This window comes from Aotus nancymaae, unplaced genomic scaffold (genome assembly GCF_030222135.1).
Source record: "Aotus nancymaae isolate 86718 unplaced genomic scaffold, 86718_ANA_hifiasm-v0.15.2.pri h1tg000057l, whole genome shotgun sequence".
NCBI lineage: Eukaryota > Metazoa > Chordata > Mammalia > Primates > Aotidae > Aotus > Aotus nancymaae.
In genome coordinates this window covers 54,105,165-54,122,997 of record NW_026988471.1, presented here as the reverse complement: position 1 = coordinate 54,122,997, position 17,833 = coordinate 54,105,165, and the positions used below count along the sequence as shown (strand labels likewise).

The 17,833-nt window shown below is 40.7% G+C and overlaps 1 protein-coding gene across 4 annotated transcripts in view; it reads left to right on the top strand.

Annotated features, from left to right (window-relative positions):
* The first annotated feature begins 6,133 nt into the window (after positions 1-6,133).
* MTIF2 (mitochondrial translational initiation factor 2) overlaps positions 6,134-17,833 on the top strand; it is a 36,309-nt gene continuing 24,609 nt past the window's right edge. For 2 of the 4 annotated variants that reach the window (XM_012477147.3, XM_012477144.3), the window contains exons 1-3: positions 6,134-6,542; positions 11,685-11,910; positions 12,611-12,722. In XM_012477147.3, coding sequence (XP_012332570.2) covers positions 11,692-11,910; positions 12,611-12,722 — 331 coding nt within the window. In that variant the 5' untranslated portion in view covers positions 6,134-6,542; positions 11,685-11,691. Of the gene's footprint in view, positions 6,543-7,720; positions 7,788-11,684; positions 11,911-12,610; positions 12,723-17,833 lie in introns of those variants that run through there. The other 2 variants (XM_012477146.3, XM_064364116.1) reach the window with 2 other exon arrangements.

Here is a 17,833-nt window from a genome sequence, read left to right as displayed (position 1 = left end):
TGTATGGACTAGGGACATTGTAAGTTGTGCATTTCAGAGTGATTGGTTTGACTGGATTAGGTTTACAGGAACTACTTTGAAATTTCTGTCCTAGTCTTAGTGGCCAAGAGAAATTTCCTGTGATTTTAATGCCTTAATTAACTTGCAAGTGAAATATATTTGCCATAAATTTTAATAAAAATATTAAGTTGAGATCAGAAATCACATATTATTCCTCTATCCTTGCTGGCTGGATTTATGATGGTAAATGCTGATTTGAGTAAATGTCAATAAACATATTTTGGAATGTGTTGGCTATAAGAACAAAAAGGATGAGTTCAATTAAAAACGAACTCATATTCAGTATTTTTCCCAAACAAAAAAGTGTCTTTTTTTTTTAACAAATTGCATGCATTATTTCTTTAAATAAATGTTATAATATTGCACTTTAAAAATAAAGACAAGTTAATGATATCTATATTGTTAAAAAATTAGATATATATGAAGACATAAAAATTTAAATCACAGGTATATACAAATATTCTCATTTCACACATAATGTATATACTCTAATGCTGTTTATTTCTAAAAGATTGTTTTGTTTGTTTTGAGACAAGGTCTTGCTCCGTGTTGCCCAGGCTGGAGTGCAGTGTTGTGATCACAGCTTACCGCAGCCTTGATCTCCTGGGCTCAAGCAATTCTCCCACCTCAGCCTCCCAAGTATACTACAGGCACATACCACTGCACTCAGCTAATTTTGTATATTTTCAGTTTTTGTAGAGATGGGGATCTCCCTATGTTGTTCAGGCTGGTAATGCTATTGATTTCTAATTTTTCTGATCAAGACAGAATTATATAATATGATATTTTATGATCTGCTTTTCTTTTTTCATCTAATAGTCTATGTCAATAGAGCTACCTTATTACTTATAATGGCTGTATAGTATTTCATTTATGTACCCAACTCCAAATTTGGAAATAGCCAATGTCCAATGACCTAAATGTTAGTCATTTCCAAATTTTCCATATAATTACAAATAAGGCTATGATAATATGTGTATTTCTCTCTCGATATATATATGCATAATTGTTTCATGTTTTCCTTAGAATAAATATCAATAATATGCAAAGTTACACAGTTTACACTTTTTTTTTTGGTTTTTGTTTTGTTTTGTTTTGTGCGCCAGGGTCTGGCTCTGTCACCCAGGCTGTATTGCAGTGGCACAATCTCAGCTCACTGCAACCTCAGCCTCCTAGGCATTCCTCTCACCTCAGCCTCCCAAGTAGGTGGGACTACAGGTACATGCTACCACACCCAGCTAATTTTTGTATTTTTAGTAGAGACACGGTTTTGACATTTTGGCCAGGCTAGCCTTGAACTCCTGGCCTCAACTGATCCTTCAGTCTTGGCCTCCCAAAGTGCTGGGATTACAGGCATGAGCCACTGCACCTGGTCAATTTCCATTATATACTGTAGAAAAGGCAAAAGGCAGCATTTATTGTATTAACCCTATTTATATAAAATTGTATCCATATGTATATTTATTATCATTATTATTGAGACAGAGTCTTGCCTTGTTGCCCAGGCTGGAGGGCAGTGGCACAATCTCAGCTCACTGCAACCTCTGCCTCCTGGGTTCAAGTGATTCTCCTGCCTTGACCTCCAGAGTAGCTGGGATTATAGGCACCTGTCACATGCCTGGCTAATTTTTGTATGTTTGTAGAAAGGGGGTTTCACCATGTTGGCCAGGCTGGTTTTGAACTCCTGACCTCAGGTGATCCACCCGCCTCCGCCTTCCAAAGTGCTGAGATTACAGGCTTGAGCCACCAATATACATTGCGTGTATATGTGTATTTATGCGTGTTTTAGGATTTCCTCCTTTCCTTCCCTCCCTCCCTCCCTCCCTCCCTCCCTTCCTTCCTTTTAGAGACAGGGTCTCACTCTGTCACTCAGGCTGGAGTGCAGTGGTATGATCATAGCTCACTCTAAGGTCGAATTCCTGGGTTCAAGTGATCCTCCCACCTTGGCCTCCAGAGTAGCGTAGAACTACAGCTGTGCACCACCATGCCCAGGTAGTTTTTTACTTTTTGTAGAGAAGGGTCTTGCCATGCTGCCTAGGTCTCAAACTCCTGGCCTGAAGCAATCCTTTGGCCTCAGCCTCCCAAAGTGCTGGTATTACAGGTATGAGCCACTATGCCTGGACCTTTCTTTTTTAAAGCAACCTTGTAATTTTTGAATAATTTTAGATTACAGAAAAGTTGCTAAGATACTGGAGAGTTCCCAAATGCCCTTTACCCAATTTTGTTAATATCTTGCATTAACCATGATACACTTGTAAAAATAAAGAAATTAACATTAGGGTATTACTAGTAACTAAGCTACAGACATTATTCACATTTCACCAGTTTTCCCACTGATGTGCTATTCTGTTACAGGATTCTATCCAGGATACCATATTGCACTGAGTTTTCAGGTCTCCTTAGTCTCTTCTGATCTATAACAGTTTCTGAGTCCTTTCTTGGTTTTCCTAACCTTGACAGTTTTGAAGAATACTAGTCAGGTATTTTGTAGAAGGCTCTTTAATTTGGGTTTGTCTGATGTTTTCCCCATGATTAGAGTAGGGTTCTGGATTTCTGAAAGGTATATTACAGGGGTAAAGTGTCCTCATTACATCATTTCAGGGGGGTCCATGATATTAACACGACATTCAGGTGATGTTCACCTTGATCACTTGGTTAATGCGTTGTCTGCCAGGTTTCTCCACTGTAGTTACTTTTTTTCCCCTTTACATACTGTATTTTTTTTTTTTTTTTTTTTTTTTGAGACAGAGTCTCACTCTGTCTGCCAGGCTGGAGTGCAATGGTGTGATCTTGGCTCACTGCAACCTCTGCCTCCCAGGTTCAAGCGATTCTCCTGCCTCAGCCTCCTGAGTAGCTGGGATTATACGCAGCACCACCACACCCGGCTAATTTTTGTATGTTTAGTAAAGATGGGGTTTCACCATGTTGGTCAGGCTGGTCTCGAACTCCTGACCTGGTGATCCGCCTGCCTCAGCCTCCCAAAGTTCCGGGATTACAGGTGTGAGCCACCGCGCTCAGCCTCCATACTGTATTCTCTAGAAGTAAGTTAGTAAGTCCAGGCCACACTAAGGTGGAGAGGAATTAATCTTCACTTCTTAGTTAAGGTTTTATATATACATATAAAGGTAATAATCGGTTAACCGGTCATACTGAATATGATATCCTTCAAATAAAACCATAAAATGGGTGAACACATTGCTTGCTTGCCTGGGAAAACACTGATTTCGTGCAATGTGAACAAAACCCACATAGTAGACAACAACCGGGGTAAGCAGAGAAAGAGCATGTTTTTGAATATATATATATATGTAATTTTGAATTTTTCTGTAAGGAAGATTTCTTCCTTCTCTATTTATTTATTTGATTATTATTTATATCAGTATGAACACATGTAAACTTAGTTGATATTCTGGGTTATAAGCCAATACTATGTTACTTTGCTGCTCAAACATTTCCAATTTTGGCCATTGGGAGCTCTTTCAGGTTGGCTTCTCTGTTCCTTTAACTGTTTTCATTCCCCCTTTCTCTCTTTGTCACTTTCTTTCTGTATTTTGGTATATTGCTTGAATTTTCTTTTCTTTTTCTTTGTCTTTTTTTTAGACAGAGTTTTGCTCTTGTTGCCCAGACTGGAGTGCAAAGGCACGAACTCAGCTTGCTGCAACCTCTGCCTCCGAGGTTCAAGCAATTCTGCCTCAGCCTCCCGAGTAGCTGGGATTACAGGCGCCCTGCCACCACGCCTGGCTAATTTTTCGTATTTTTAGTAGAGACCGGGTTTCACCATGTTGGGCAGGCTGGTCTCAAACTCCTGACCTCAGGTGATGTGCCACCTTGGCCTCCAAAAGTGCTGGGATTACAGGTGTAAACTACCGCGCCCGGCCTATTGCTTGAATTTTCTACATTAGCATGATTAGAAAATCTTTTATGATTAGAAAATTAGAGGAACATAAATGCATATATGATTATTTTCACTTTAATATTGTAGAAAAAAGATCTGGCAACTATTCTGATGGTCTGCTAACCAATTTCTGCTTGTTTCTCAACTGCCTTGCAAGGCAAGTGAGAGAGCAAAGAACTACTTCTCGCAGAAATTAAACTTCAGTAGCTGTGAGTAGTAGGTAAAATGATAGTAATTGGAATAAACTTCAATAGTTTTCAAGTGTTGTGCATGTTAGGTTCAGTTAAAAAAAATTTCCAGGCTGGGCATGGTGGTTCATGCCTGGAATCCTAGCACTTTGGACGGATGAGGCAGGAGAATCACTTGAGGTCAGGAGTTCAAAACCAGCCAGGCCAACATGGTGAAACCCCGTCTCTACTAAAAATACAAAAAAAAAAAAAAATTAGCTGGGCATGGTGGTGGATGCCTGAAATCCCAGCTACTCAGGAGGCTGATGCAGGAGAATCGCTTGAACCTGGGAGGCAGAGGATGCAGTGAGCTGAGATGGTGCCATTGCACTCCAGCCTGGGCAACACCTCGAGATTCCATCTCAAAAAAAAATTTTTCCTGGAGTGGGGTTTGTATTCAGTCATTCAGTAACACTGATTGCATACGGCTTTGTAGTAGGTACTGGGAAGGTGGGAACAAAAAAGAGGGTTGTGGGTTGGGGTGGGGGCATGAGTTAGGAGGTCAGTTGATGGCAAGTATGCTTTTGAGGCAAGTATTCCTTTGAGTAATGAACTTCTATACCATACCATTAACTTAGGGCAGTGGTAGATCTTAAAGACAAAGATTGATTGGCTGATTTTGTTTTCTTTTCAAATTCCTTTTACCAAAAGACAGAGATAATAAAACAGTACTTATATTTGAGAGGTGGTGATGGTTGTGGTCAGGAGGACCAGCTAAAAAACATAATGTCCAAGCAAGGTAAGGAAAAGCTCTGGGGCAGACTGTAATAACCATAACAGCAAACACTATGAACCAGACACTATTTATCAACAGTTTATCAACCTGTAAAAGCTTATTACAGCTACAGAGTGGCTCACGCCTATAATCCCATCACTTTGGGAGGCCAAGGTGGGTGGATCACCTGAGGTCAGGAGTTCGAGACCAGCCTGGCCAACATGGTGAAGCCTGTCTCTACTAAAAATACAAAATTAGCCGGGCGTGGGGGCATGAGCCTATAATCTCAGCTACGCGGGAGACTGAGGCAGGAGAATCTCTTGAACCCAGGAGGCGGAAGTTGGTTGCAGTGAGCCGAGACCACGCCATTGTGCTCCAGCTTGGGCAACAGAGACTCTGTCTCAAAAAAAAATTATTACAATCCTATGAACTAACTACTGTCATTACTATAATGTAGATGAAGAAAATGGAACACGGAGAGTTGACAAAATATCCCCTACCACACACTAGGAATGAGTTGGTACAGGAACCCAAACACTCTGGCTCTATTACTCTAAATGCCACACGCAGGAGCTGACTTCGGAAAAAAGAGAAAGTACTGGTCGTACAATACTAACTGGTTCTACGGCCACTGTTCTCTTGCATTTTCTTTTCCTTCTTGTTAGGAACACTTATCTTTGAAGGAGGTATCATTTCTCCCACAATTCATTTGACGTTTCCTCTAGTGTAAGCACCACCGAGGCCACTCACAGCCCCAGAACAGAAGTAATCTGCCTCCCAGAAATCTTCACTGTACCCAGATTCCCTCCCAGAGGAGTCATCAGTTCTCACGGGTGGCACTCTCTTCTCCAGCTGATTACACTTTTTATCTGTACCAGTTAATTTTTCCAGCTTCTAATTGAATAAGGCCAGTTTTCTTTAAAAAAAAAAAAAAAAAAGAGAGAGAGAGAGACGGAAAGGAAGAGGAAAGAACGAGAAGGAAAGAGAGAGGAAGGAAAGGAAAATAAGAAATAGAAGGGACCTGCAGAAACGATTCACCACGCGCAGCTGACCCTGGGAGGAGGGAGCCACAGGATGAACCAGCGCCTCCCAGGCTGGACGCCCGCCGGGGACACTGCAGACAGTCCCACCCCGAGGGGCGACAGCGACTCTTCTGAATTCCGGAAAGAACCTTTTCTAGAGGGACCGGAAGCCCGGTGGGGACCGTGGCGGGAACGGACTGCCCTACGAACTGTTCTTCCGGGTCCGGAAGATGATCTCCGCCCATGCTCAGAATCCAGGGGCCCGGGGCCGTAGGTAGGAGTAAAATGGGTGGCGTCCCTTAAACAAGGCCATCCAGTCCAGGTGGCGTGTGTTGTTTGACCTAACGTGTCAGTAGCACAAATCACGCGAATTCATATTACCCGTTCGGAAGCCTTTCTAAGATGCATTTAATCCCCGCGTGAGCCCACGTTAGGCATTCACGAACGCATGTGCGCTGTTCTCTCAGGAAGCCGCCGACTGGCTTTCCCTCCTCGCGCGCCGCTGCCGGTATAATTCCTCACGTCCCAGTCTACCCTGGACCCAAGGGCTTCTGGGCTCCGATTTGAGGCGAAGCCACCCCAGAACCGTAATTTTTCTGCAGTGATTTATTTTTACCTTTCAGGTAAGTTCCAAAGCTTCCAACTCACATTCAGACATTTCCACTAACGCAACTACGTATTTGCAACATACTTTTTTTTCAGATTCCTTGCCAAGAATATCCTAGCGGCGAAACACCACCTTACTGGGGGTCAGAACGTCTGGGTTCTAGTCTCGACTGCCATTAACTAGCGGTATGACATTGGAGAAGTCTTTTTGACCCCTCTGGATTTCCGTTTCCTTATCTGTAGAATGAGGAGCTTGGAATAAGTGATAACTAAGTTTCCTTCTAGTTTTGACATTTGGGTTATTGCCTCCAATGTGTCTTGCCAGTTCCTGCCTCAATTACGTATCTGTGCTTTGGTTAGTATCCTATAGGGTCCTTCTTGCCATTCCATTAATCTGTGCTCTTCTCAAATCTGGTTTCATACTCATTTAAAAATTATTTCCTCAAGTTACCCTGTGTTTCCCGAGCACTCTACTTCTTGGTCCAAGGGCACAAACCTAAGTAAGATTTTTTCCATGTGCAATTCTTTAAAGTATTTAGTGTGTGTAAATGGTTACTATTGAATGAATTTTCAAAATTTTTTTTTTTTAGACAGAGTCTCACTCTTTCGCCCAGGCTGGAGTGCGGTGGCGTGATCTCGGCTCGCTGTGGTCTCTGCCTCCTGGGTTCAAGCGGTTCTCCTGCCTCAGCCCCCTGAGTAGCTGGGATTACAGGCATGCGCCACTCCACCTGGCTAATGTTTATATTTTTAGTAGAGACAGGATTAAATCATGTTGCCAGGCTGGTCTGGAACTCCTGACCTCAGGTGATCTGCCCACCTCAGCCTCCCAAAGTGCTAGGATTACAAGCATGAGCCACCACGCCCGGCCTGAATTTCTAAATCTTAATGTGTTTATTTCATTGGCATTAAGTCAGATTTTTTGTTGACCTTTACTTGAATCAATTTTTTAAGGTAAAATGCTTGCTCGATTACACACACATGCACAACTCATAATTGTCTGAAGGTAAACAAGTTAATGACTTGTGAATATTTTTAACTTATAAGCAATGAATCCTCAAAGCATATAAGCCAGTACTATAACATGTAATATGGTTTTAAAATAGCTGATGATAAAGTATATGTATCATCCCATTTTCTCCTCATAGTCTTGTAATAGGAAGGACAGATGTTCAAAGACTTATTTATTTTTTAACAGAGATCAGGAAAATGAGGCCCACAGGAAACAAGTGACTTGCCCAGTCCAGATAACACTTACTATCAGAGTGAGTGTCCATCTAAGTTTCTTTTGTTGCCTAGTAAGATTTCTTCACTGTACTGTACCTGTTTCAGTTATCATTTCTTTCTTTTTAAAAATATTCAATATAGGCTGGGTGCAGTGCCTCATGCATGTAATCCTAGCACTTTGGGAGGCCAAGGCAGGTGGATCACCTGAGGCTGGAGTTCAAGACCAGCCTGGCCAACATGATGAAACCCCATCTCTACTAAAAATACAAAAAGTAGCTGGGCGTGATGGCAGGCACCTGTAATTCCAGCTATTCGGGAGGCTGAGGCAGGAGAATTGCTTGAACCCAGGAGGTGGAGGTTGCAGTGAGCCGAGATCATGCCACTGTACTTCAGCCTGGGTGACAAGAGCAAAACTCCATCTCAACAACAACAAAAAACCTGGGAGGCAGGGTTGCAGTGAGCTGATATGCACCACTGCACTCTAACCTGGGTGACAGTGAGACCCCATCCCAAAAAAAAGAAAAAAAAAAAAAGAGGCCAGGCGTTGTGGCTCACGCCTATAATCCCAGCACTTTGGGAGGCCAAGATGGGCAGATCACAAGGTCAAAAGATCGAGACCATCCTGGCCAATATGGTGAAACTGCCATCTCTACTAAAACTACAAAAATTAGCTGGGTGCGGTGGCACTAATCCCAGTGCCACCCGGAAGCAGAGGTTGGAGTGAGCCAAGATCGTGCCACTGCCTGGCAACAGAGCAAGACTCTGTCTCAAAAAAAAAAAAAAAAAAAGTAACATTTAATGTCTAGTTAGCTAGCAAAGATCACCTATCCAGAGCCTCAGTTTCTTTGGTCACATCCAATATTGTCATTTGTGAACTATTTTAAAGAATAGTAGAAAATATAAATATATTTGTATAATGTATGCCATATATATAAATATAAAACATAAGCATATTGTAGAAATACCATATTATGGGAGAAATCATTTACAATTTTTTTTTTTTTTTGAGATGGAGTCTTGCTCTATTGCCCAGGCTGGAGTGCAGTGGCACAATCTTGGCTCACTGCAACCTCTGCCTCCCAGATTCAAGCCATTCTGCCTCAGCCTCCTGAGTAGCTGGGACTACAGGCGTGTGCCATCACGCCCAGCTAATTTTTTTGTATTTTTAGTAGAAACAGGGTTTCAGTATGTTGGTCAGGCTGGTCTCAAACTCCTTACCTCAAATGATCCGCCTGCCTCGGCCTCCCAGAGTGCTGGGATTTCAGGTGTGAACCACCGTGCCCAACCAAAAGTTTTAAGACTTTGTAAAAGTTTAGACTTTTGTTCAAGATAGCTTTATATGGTTAAGGGTAAACACATTGAAATAGTTCATAATTTTGATTTTTTTTGTGTGTGATGCTGAAGAATATATGTGTCCCTCAGTATCTATGGGTCATTGGTTCCAGGATCTGCACCCCATATACTAAACTCTACAGATGTTCAAGTCCCTTGTATAAAATGGTGTATTTGCATGTGACCTAAGCATGTCCTCTTGTATACCTTATATCATCTCTAGATTACTTATAATACCTAATACAAAGTAAATGCTATATAAACAGTATACTGTATTGTTTAGGTTATAATGACGAGGAAAAAAGTCTACATATGCAATATAGACAGAACCATCCTTTTAAAAAATTAAAAAATTTTTGATCCACAGTTGTTTGGATCCACAAGTGTAGAACCCATGGATACAGAGGGCTGATTGTAATCTTTAATGATATAAAATAATATTCACAATATATTCTTTAGTGTAAATAGTTGTAAAACAAAATTAATATTTATTTTTGTAAGTAAAATAGATATAAATACAAATAAAAGAGTTGAAAAGATATAAAAATGTTAAAGTTATTTCTGAGTAGTGAGTAAAAGAAAATCTGAAGTCTAAAAGGCTCTGCCCACTACTTGAAAATGTATTCTCCATTGAAAAATAAACAAAAAGCCTTAAAATGACTTTACAATTTATAGAAATAATTTTGCATATTATTGCAATGAAAATGCGACCCTAGGTTATAATCAGTCACTGTATCTAGCATCTAGTGTGCCTAAGATTCATTGTATTGGCAAGCTTGCTTTAACAACAATGAACTGTTTGTGCAATGGACCCTGGCTTATTAAACTTTGAATCAACAATATCAAACACAAAGCCTGGCATATGGTACTTAGGAAATGTTTCCTAAGAAGAAAACTTATTCTTCTCTTTTTTTTTTTCCTTGAGACAGAGTTTTGCTCTTGTCACCCAGGCTGGAGTGCAAAGGCATGATCTTGGTTCACTGCAGCCTCCACCTCCCAGGTTCAAGCTTTCTCCTGCCTCAGCCTTCAGAGTAGCTGGGATTACAGGCACCCACCACCACACCAAGCTAATTTTTGTATTTTTAGTAGATACAGGGTTTCACCATGTTGGCCAGGCTAGTCTCAAACTCCTGACCTCAGGTGATCCGTCCACCTCAGCCTCCCAAATTGCTGGGATTACAGGCATGAGCTGCCACACCTGGCTGGAAAACATGTTCTTACATTGTTTTTATTGTTCCTGCCCTTAAAAACTGAAAAGCAAAGGTATAGAAATGCAGTCTTGAGAGCAGAGGCAATAGAGGCCACTGGGAGGAAAAGAACTATATTACTAATGAGGTCTCTTACAGTTTTCTCTCAAAAAACTCTTCTTTCATTTCAAGAATAATATTCAAAAGGCATTAAATAAATATTGGGTGTCTTCTTTGTACTATAAAGCATCTTTTTCTGGGGGTAAAATGGGAAGATGGAAAAGTGTTAAGAGTTGAAAGACAATTACAACTAGAGGAAGTGTGTGCAAAAGTTCAGAGATGAGATGACAAACCATCAGAGATTCCAGGTGGACTGCAATAACCAAAGCTTGAGAGGTAGGAGTGGAGAGACTCTAAGAGTGTAAGAAATAAAGTGAGGCTGGGCGTGGTGGCTCTTGCCTATAATCTCAGCACTTTGGGAGGCCGAGGTGAATTACTGGATCCCAGGAGTTTGAGACCAGCCTAGGCAACATGGTGAAACACCGTCTCTACCAAAAAAACAAACAAAAAATTATCTGGACATGGTGATGCACACCCTCTAGTCCCAGCTATTTGGGAGGCTGAGGCGAGAGGATCACCTTAGCCCAAGAGGTCGAGGTGCAATGAGCTGTGACTGCACCACTGCACTCCAGCCTCCAGCCTGGACAATAGAGTGAGACCCTGTTTCAAAAAGGAAGTTGCAGGGTGTTTAACAGAGAGGTGATCAGTTCGAATTTGCACTTTAGAAAAGTTACTCTAGTTGCCAGGCGCAGTGGCTCACGCCTGTAATCCCAGCACTTTGGGAGGCCGAGCAGGTGGTTGACCTGAGGTCAGGAGTTCAAGACCAGCCTGACCAACGTGTAGAAACCCTGTCTCCACTAAAAAATACAAAATTAGCCAGATGTGGTGGTGTATGTCTGTAATCCCAGCTACTCCAGGGGGCTGAGGCAGAAGAATCACTTAAACCTAGGAGGCAGAGGTTGCGGTGAGCCGAGATTGTGCTGTCGCACTCTAGCCTGGGCAGCAAGAGTGAAACTCTGTCTCCAAAAAAGAAAAAGAAAAATTACTGTAGTTGTGATTTGATTTGTTGATATTTCAGGAGTGAAAAAAGAACCTTTTATAGGTTGTTACTGTATTTCAATTCTGTCATAGTGGTAACATTAGCGGTAATGATAATAGCTAGTATCTAGAGAGTACTTGGTATGGAATCCCATCTTTTGACAAGACTCTGAGTTTTTTCAGGGCAGAAACCCAGTTTTACTCACTGTGGTAAGTCTAGTGAGCTAGGTGTAGCCCAGTGCTATGCATGTAGTAAATATCCAATTAATATTTGCTAACTTGATGTGAATATTATTTTAAAACCTTTTTTTTTAATAGGAGAAACATGAACCAGAAGCTACTGAAGTTGGAGAACTTGCTACGATTTCACACTATTTATAGGCAACTGCATAGTCTGTGTCAAAGAAGAGTATTAAGACAGTGGAGGCATGGGTTTTCATCTCCGTACCCTGTGTGGACAGCTCAGCTGTATCCCTGGCCCTGGCCAACAGATGTGCTCATTGGGGCTGCTTTATCTCAGCATAGGCTTCTAGTAACAAAAAAGGTAGTTACAAATTTCTGTAAGTTATTTTATTATTTGGTCTGAGATGAAAGTGCCTAGAACCATGAGTAAAAATCCATTTCGAGTATTTTATCATTTACAGAATGTTTATTACTTAATGCTGTACTCCAAGCAATAGAGCTTTGCGAGAAAGGAAAATTCTGGTTAATTGTGTGGTGCTGATAAATTTGGTTCCTTGGAAATTCAGTGTATAACAGTGAATTAAGGATGCAGGATTTTAATTTCAGTCTAAGGTTTAACTTATGGGAGTGTTTGTTGTTAGAAATAGTAGCTATGACCAGGTGCAGTGGCTCATGCCTATTATCCCAGCACTTTGGGAGGCCAAGGCAGGTGGATCACTGGAGGCCAGGAGCTGGAGACCTGGCCAATATGGTGAAACGCTGTATCTACTAAAAATACAAAAATTAGCTGAATGTGGTGGTACGTGCTTGTAATCCCAGATACTGGGGAGGCTGAGGCAGGAGAACGGCTTGAACCCAGGAGGTAGAGGTTGCAGTGAGCTGAGATTGTGCCACTGCACTCCAACCTGGGTGACAGAGCAAGACTCTGTTTAAAAAAAAAAAGAAAGAAAGAAAGAAATAGTGGCTATGATTGGGGTAGACATTCCAGAATAAATCTAAGTTGTCACTTAAGTTTTTTCTTCCTTTTTGATTTTATGTTCTGATTTTTTTTTTTTAAATAGGAAGAAAGACCACGAAAATCTCAGTTATCTTCAACAAAGTCTAAAAAGGAGGTAGAAGTATGGCTTAGAATGACTGTTGAGGAACTGGGCAGGGCAATGGGAAAAAACACAGGTGAGTCAGATATTTTTACAGGGCAAAATATGGGAATGTTAGAAGACTAGGCATTTTATTTGCAATGAGATTTAGACATTGAAAGATTAAAAACTACACTGATACTTTAAAAATTTATTAAGTCATCCCAATATTCTTCACTGTAGGTCATAATCCCTAGTTAGTTTCTTGACTCTGCCAAATGTAGTTCTCTAAGATTTTGCTTTTAATGAAAGTGGAAAAGATTTTCTTATATGAATGAAGATTTCTTTCTCGGAAATTTTGTGGGCTATTAGAATAAATCCAATGAATGTTTTCAAACTGAGGGGCTATACTTACATACTTTCTCTTTGTTTTCCTATAATTTTCTTTATTATTTTTCTTTTTTTAATTTTTTTGAGACAGGGTCTTGCTTTATCCAGTGTAGTGGCACAATCATGGCTCACTGCAGCCTTGGCCTCCTGGACTCAAGTGATCCTTCAGCCTCAGCCTCCTGAGTAGCTGGGACTACAGGCATGTGCCACCATGTCTGGCTAATTTTTGTATTTTTAGAAGAGACAGGGTTTCATCATGTTGGCCAGACTGGTCTTGAATTCCTGACCTTGTGGTCTGCCCTCCTCAGCCTCCCAAAGTCCTGGGATTACAGGCATGAGCCACCGTGCCCAGCCTAAAACTTTTTTTGTGACAGAATCTTGCTCTGTTGCCCAGGCTGGAGTACAGTGGCACGATCCTGACTCATTGCAACTTCTGCCTCCTGGGTTCAAGCAATTCTTTTGCCTCAGCTTCTTGTACCTCAGTAGCTGGGATTACAGGTGTGGGTCACCACACCCGGCTAATATTCTTATTTTTAGTAGAGACGGGGTTTCACTATGTGAGCCAGGCTGGTCTTGAACTCCTGACCTCAAGTGATCTGCACACCTTGGCATCCCACAGTGCTGGGATTATAGGCATGAGCCACCGCACCTGGCCAAACTTTTTATTATTAGCAATTTTCAGACACATATGATAGAGAGTGGAATAAGTTTAAATGTATGTGTAAGTCAGTGACAAGTTATTTTATTTTATCCATAAATACTTCAGTATGTATCTCTAAAAGCTGAGTACTCCTTTTTTTTTTTAAACATTACCCCTTGCCCCAACACACATAGAGGAACCCATAACCATTTTAGCATCCTTTAGTCTGACTAATAAATATATGATTAAAATAAAAATTTATGCATTATTAGGCAAAAAAATACATATATATATATAAATTTATTCTCATGGAGACTAAACCCCAAACTGATTTTATGTGATGCAAACAAAAGGTATCTGTTTGAAGCTTATTTCATATTCAAATATCTTCTGAATTATAGTTTTCATGAGGTAATTATTTTTAACTACTATATACATTAGCGATATGAGTACATTGTTTTCCTCCTCTCCTGGGTTAGTTAAGTAGTTTGATGTAATATGTCTTGTTGCAATATGTTGGACACTCTTCTACATGTAAATATTTATTTAAGTCTTGGATAAAAATAAAATAGTATATTAATACCATATGCATTTAATACAGAGGGTAAACGATTATCTCTCTATGTAAGCTACCTCTTAGAAGTTCAGTATAATATATTAGAAAACTAGATTATTAGGTATTTTTAGCATTATTAGAAATAGAATTGTACTCATAATTTTTTTTTTTTGAGATGGAGTTTCGCTCTTGTTGCCCAGGCTGGAGTGCAGTGGTGCAGTCTCGGCTCACTGCAGCCTCCACCTCTCAGGTTCAAGCATTTTTCCTGCCTCAGCCTCCTAAGTAGCTGGGATTACAGGTGTGCACCACATCTGGCTCATTTTTGTATTTTTAGTAGAGACGGGGTTTCACCACGTTGGTCGGGCTGGTCTTGAACTCCTGACCTCAGGTGATCCACCCGCCTCAGCCTCCCAAAAAGTGCTGGGATTATAGGTATGAGCCACCATTCCCAGCCTACTCAGTAATTTTTGTTTTGAAATAGTTTTATAGTTTTCTGAGAGCATATTCACATAGTAAGTTTGAGTTATATCATTCTTTTTTTTTTTTTTTTAATTGCATTTTAGGTTTTGGGGTACATGTGAAAAACATGCAAGGTTGTTGCATAGGTGCATACGTGGCAGTATGATTTGCTGCCTCCCTCCCCTTCACCTATATCTGGCATTTCTCCCCATGCTATCCCTCCCCAACTCCCCACCCCCCCGCTGTCCTCCCCTCCCCCCCAACAGACCCCCATGTATAGTGCTCCCCTCCCTGTGTCCATGTGTTCTCCTTGTTCAACACCCACCTGTGAGTGAGAACATGTGGTGTTTGATTTTGTGTTCTTGTGTCAGTTTGCTGAGAATGATGTTTTCCAGGTTCATCCATGTCCCTACGAAGGATGTGAACTCCTCGTTTTTAATGGCTGCATAATATTCCATGGTGTATATGTGCCACATTTTTCCTGTCCAGTCTATCATCGATGGGCATTTGGGTTGGTTCCAGGTCTTTGCTATTGTAAACTGTGCTGCTATGAACATTCGTGTGCATGTGTCCTTATAGTAGAACGATTTATAATCCTTTGGATATATGCCCAGTAATGGGATTGCTGGGTCAAATGGAATTTCTATTTCTAGGTCCTTGAGGAATCGCCACACTGTTTTCCACAGTGGTTGAACTAATTTACACTCCCACCAACAGTGTAAAAGTGTTCCTATTTCTCCACATCCTCTCCAGCATCTGTTTTCTCCAGATTTTTTAATGATCGCCATTCTAACTGGCGTGAGATGGTATCTCAATGTAGTTTTGATTTGCATTTCTCTAATGACCAGTGATGATGAGCATTTTTTCATATGTTTGTTGGCCTCATGTATGTCTTCTTTTGTAAAGTATCTGTTCATATCCTTCACCCATTTTTGAATGGGCTTGTTTGTTTTTTTCTTGTAAATCTTTTTTAGCTCATTGTAAATTCTGGATATCAGCCCTTTGTCAGACGGGTAGGCTGCAAAAATTTTTTCCCATTCTGTTGGTTGCCGATTCACTCTATTGACTGTTTCTTTTGCCGTGGAGTTTGATTAGGTCCCATTTGTCTATTTTGGCTTTTGTTGCCAATGCTTTTGGTGTTTTGGTCATAAAGTCCTTGCCTACGCCTATGTCCTGAATGGTTTTGCCTAGGTTTCCTTCTAGTGTTTTTATGGTGTTACATCTTATGTTTAAGTCTTTAATCCATCTGGAGTCAATTTTAGTGTAAGGTGTCAGGAAGGGGTCGAGTTTCTGCTTTCTGCATATGGCTAGCCAGTTTTCCCAACACCACTTATTGAACAGGGAATCCTTTCCCCATTGCTTGTTTTTTTCAGGTTTGTCAAAGATCAGGTGGTTGTAGATATGTTGTATCGCCTCCGACACCTCTGTTCTGTTCCATTGGTCTATATGTCTGTTTTGGTACCAGTACCATGCTGTTTTGATTACTGTAGCCTTATAGTAGAGTTTGATGTCCGGTAGCGTGATGCCTCCCGCTTTGTTCTTTTTGCTTAGAATCGACTTGGCTATGCGGGCTCTCTTTTGGTTCCATATGAAGTTTAAGGTGGTTTTTTCCAGTTCTGTGAGGAAGGTCATTGGTAGCTTGATGGGGATAGCATTGAATCTGTAAATTACTTTGGGCAGTATGGCCATTTTCACGATATTAATTCTTCCTAACCATGAACATGGAATGTTTCTCCATCTGTTTGTGTCCTCTCTTATTTCGTTGAGCAGTGATTTGTAGTTCTCCTTGAAGAGGTCCTTTACGTTCCTTGTTAGTTGTATTCCTAGATATTTTATTCTCTTTGTAGCAATTGTGAATGGCAGTTCGTTCTTGATTTGGCTCTCTTTAAGTCTGTTATTGGTGTATAGGAATGCTTGTGATTTTTGCACATTGATTTTGTATCCTGAGACTTTGCTGAAGTTGCTTATCAGTTTCAGGAGATTTTGGGCTGAGGTGATAGGGTCTTCTAGATATACAATCATGTCGTCTGCAAATAGAGACAATTTGACTTCCTCCTTTCCTAATTGAATACCCTTTATTTCTTTTTCTTGCCTGATTGCTCTGGCTAGAACTTCCAGTACTATATTGAATAGGAGTGGTGAGAGAGGGCATCCTTGTCCAGTGCCAGATTTCAAAGGGAATGCTTCCAGTTTTTGCCCATTCAGTATGATATTGGCTGTCGGTTTGTCATAAATAGCTTTTATTATTTTGAGATACGTCCCGTCAATACCTAGTTTATTGAGAGTTTTTAGCATAAAGGGCTGTTGAATTTTGTCGAAGGCCTTCTCTGCATCAATTGAGATAATCATGTGGTTTTTGTTTTTGGTTCTGTTTATGTGGTGAATTACATTTATAGGCTTGCGTATATTGAACCAGCCTTGCATCCCCGGGATGAATCCTACTTGATCATGGTGGATAAGCTTTTTGATGTGCTGTTGTAATTGGCTTGCCAGTATTTTATTGAAGATTTTTGCATCTATGTTCATCATGGATATTGGCCTGTAGTTTTCTTTTCTTGTTGAGTCTCTGCTGGGTTTTGGTATTAGGATGATGTTGGTCTCATAAAATGATTTGGGAAGGATTCCCTCTTTTTGGATTATTTGGAATAGTTTCAGTAGGAATGGTACCAGTTCCTCTTTGTATGTCTGGTAGAATTCGGCTGTGAAACCATCTGGGCCTGGGCTTTTTTTGGGTGGTAGGCTCTTAATTGCTGCCTCGACTTCAGACCTTGTTATTGGTCTATTCAGGGTTTCGACTTCTTCCTGGTTTAGGCATGGGAGGAGGCTAATGTCCAGGAATTTATCCATTTCTTCCAGGTTTTCTAATTTATGTGCATAGAGTTGTTTGTAATAATCTCTGATGATGGTTTGAATTTCTGTGGCATCTGTGGTGATATCCCCTTTATCATTTTTTATTGCATCTATTTGGTTATTCTCTCTTTTCTTTTTTATTAGTCTGGCTAGTGGTCTATTTTGTTGATCTTTTCAAAAAACCAGCTCCTGGATTTATTGATTTTTTTGTAGGGTTTTTCGTGTCTCTATCTCCTTCAATTCTGCTTTGATCTTAGTTATTTCTTGTCTTCTGCTAGGTTTTGAGTTTTTTTGATCTTGCTCCTCTAGCTCT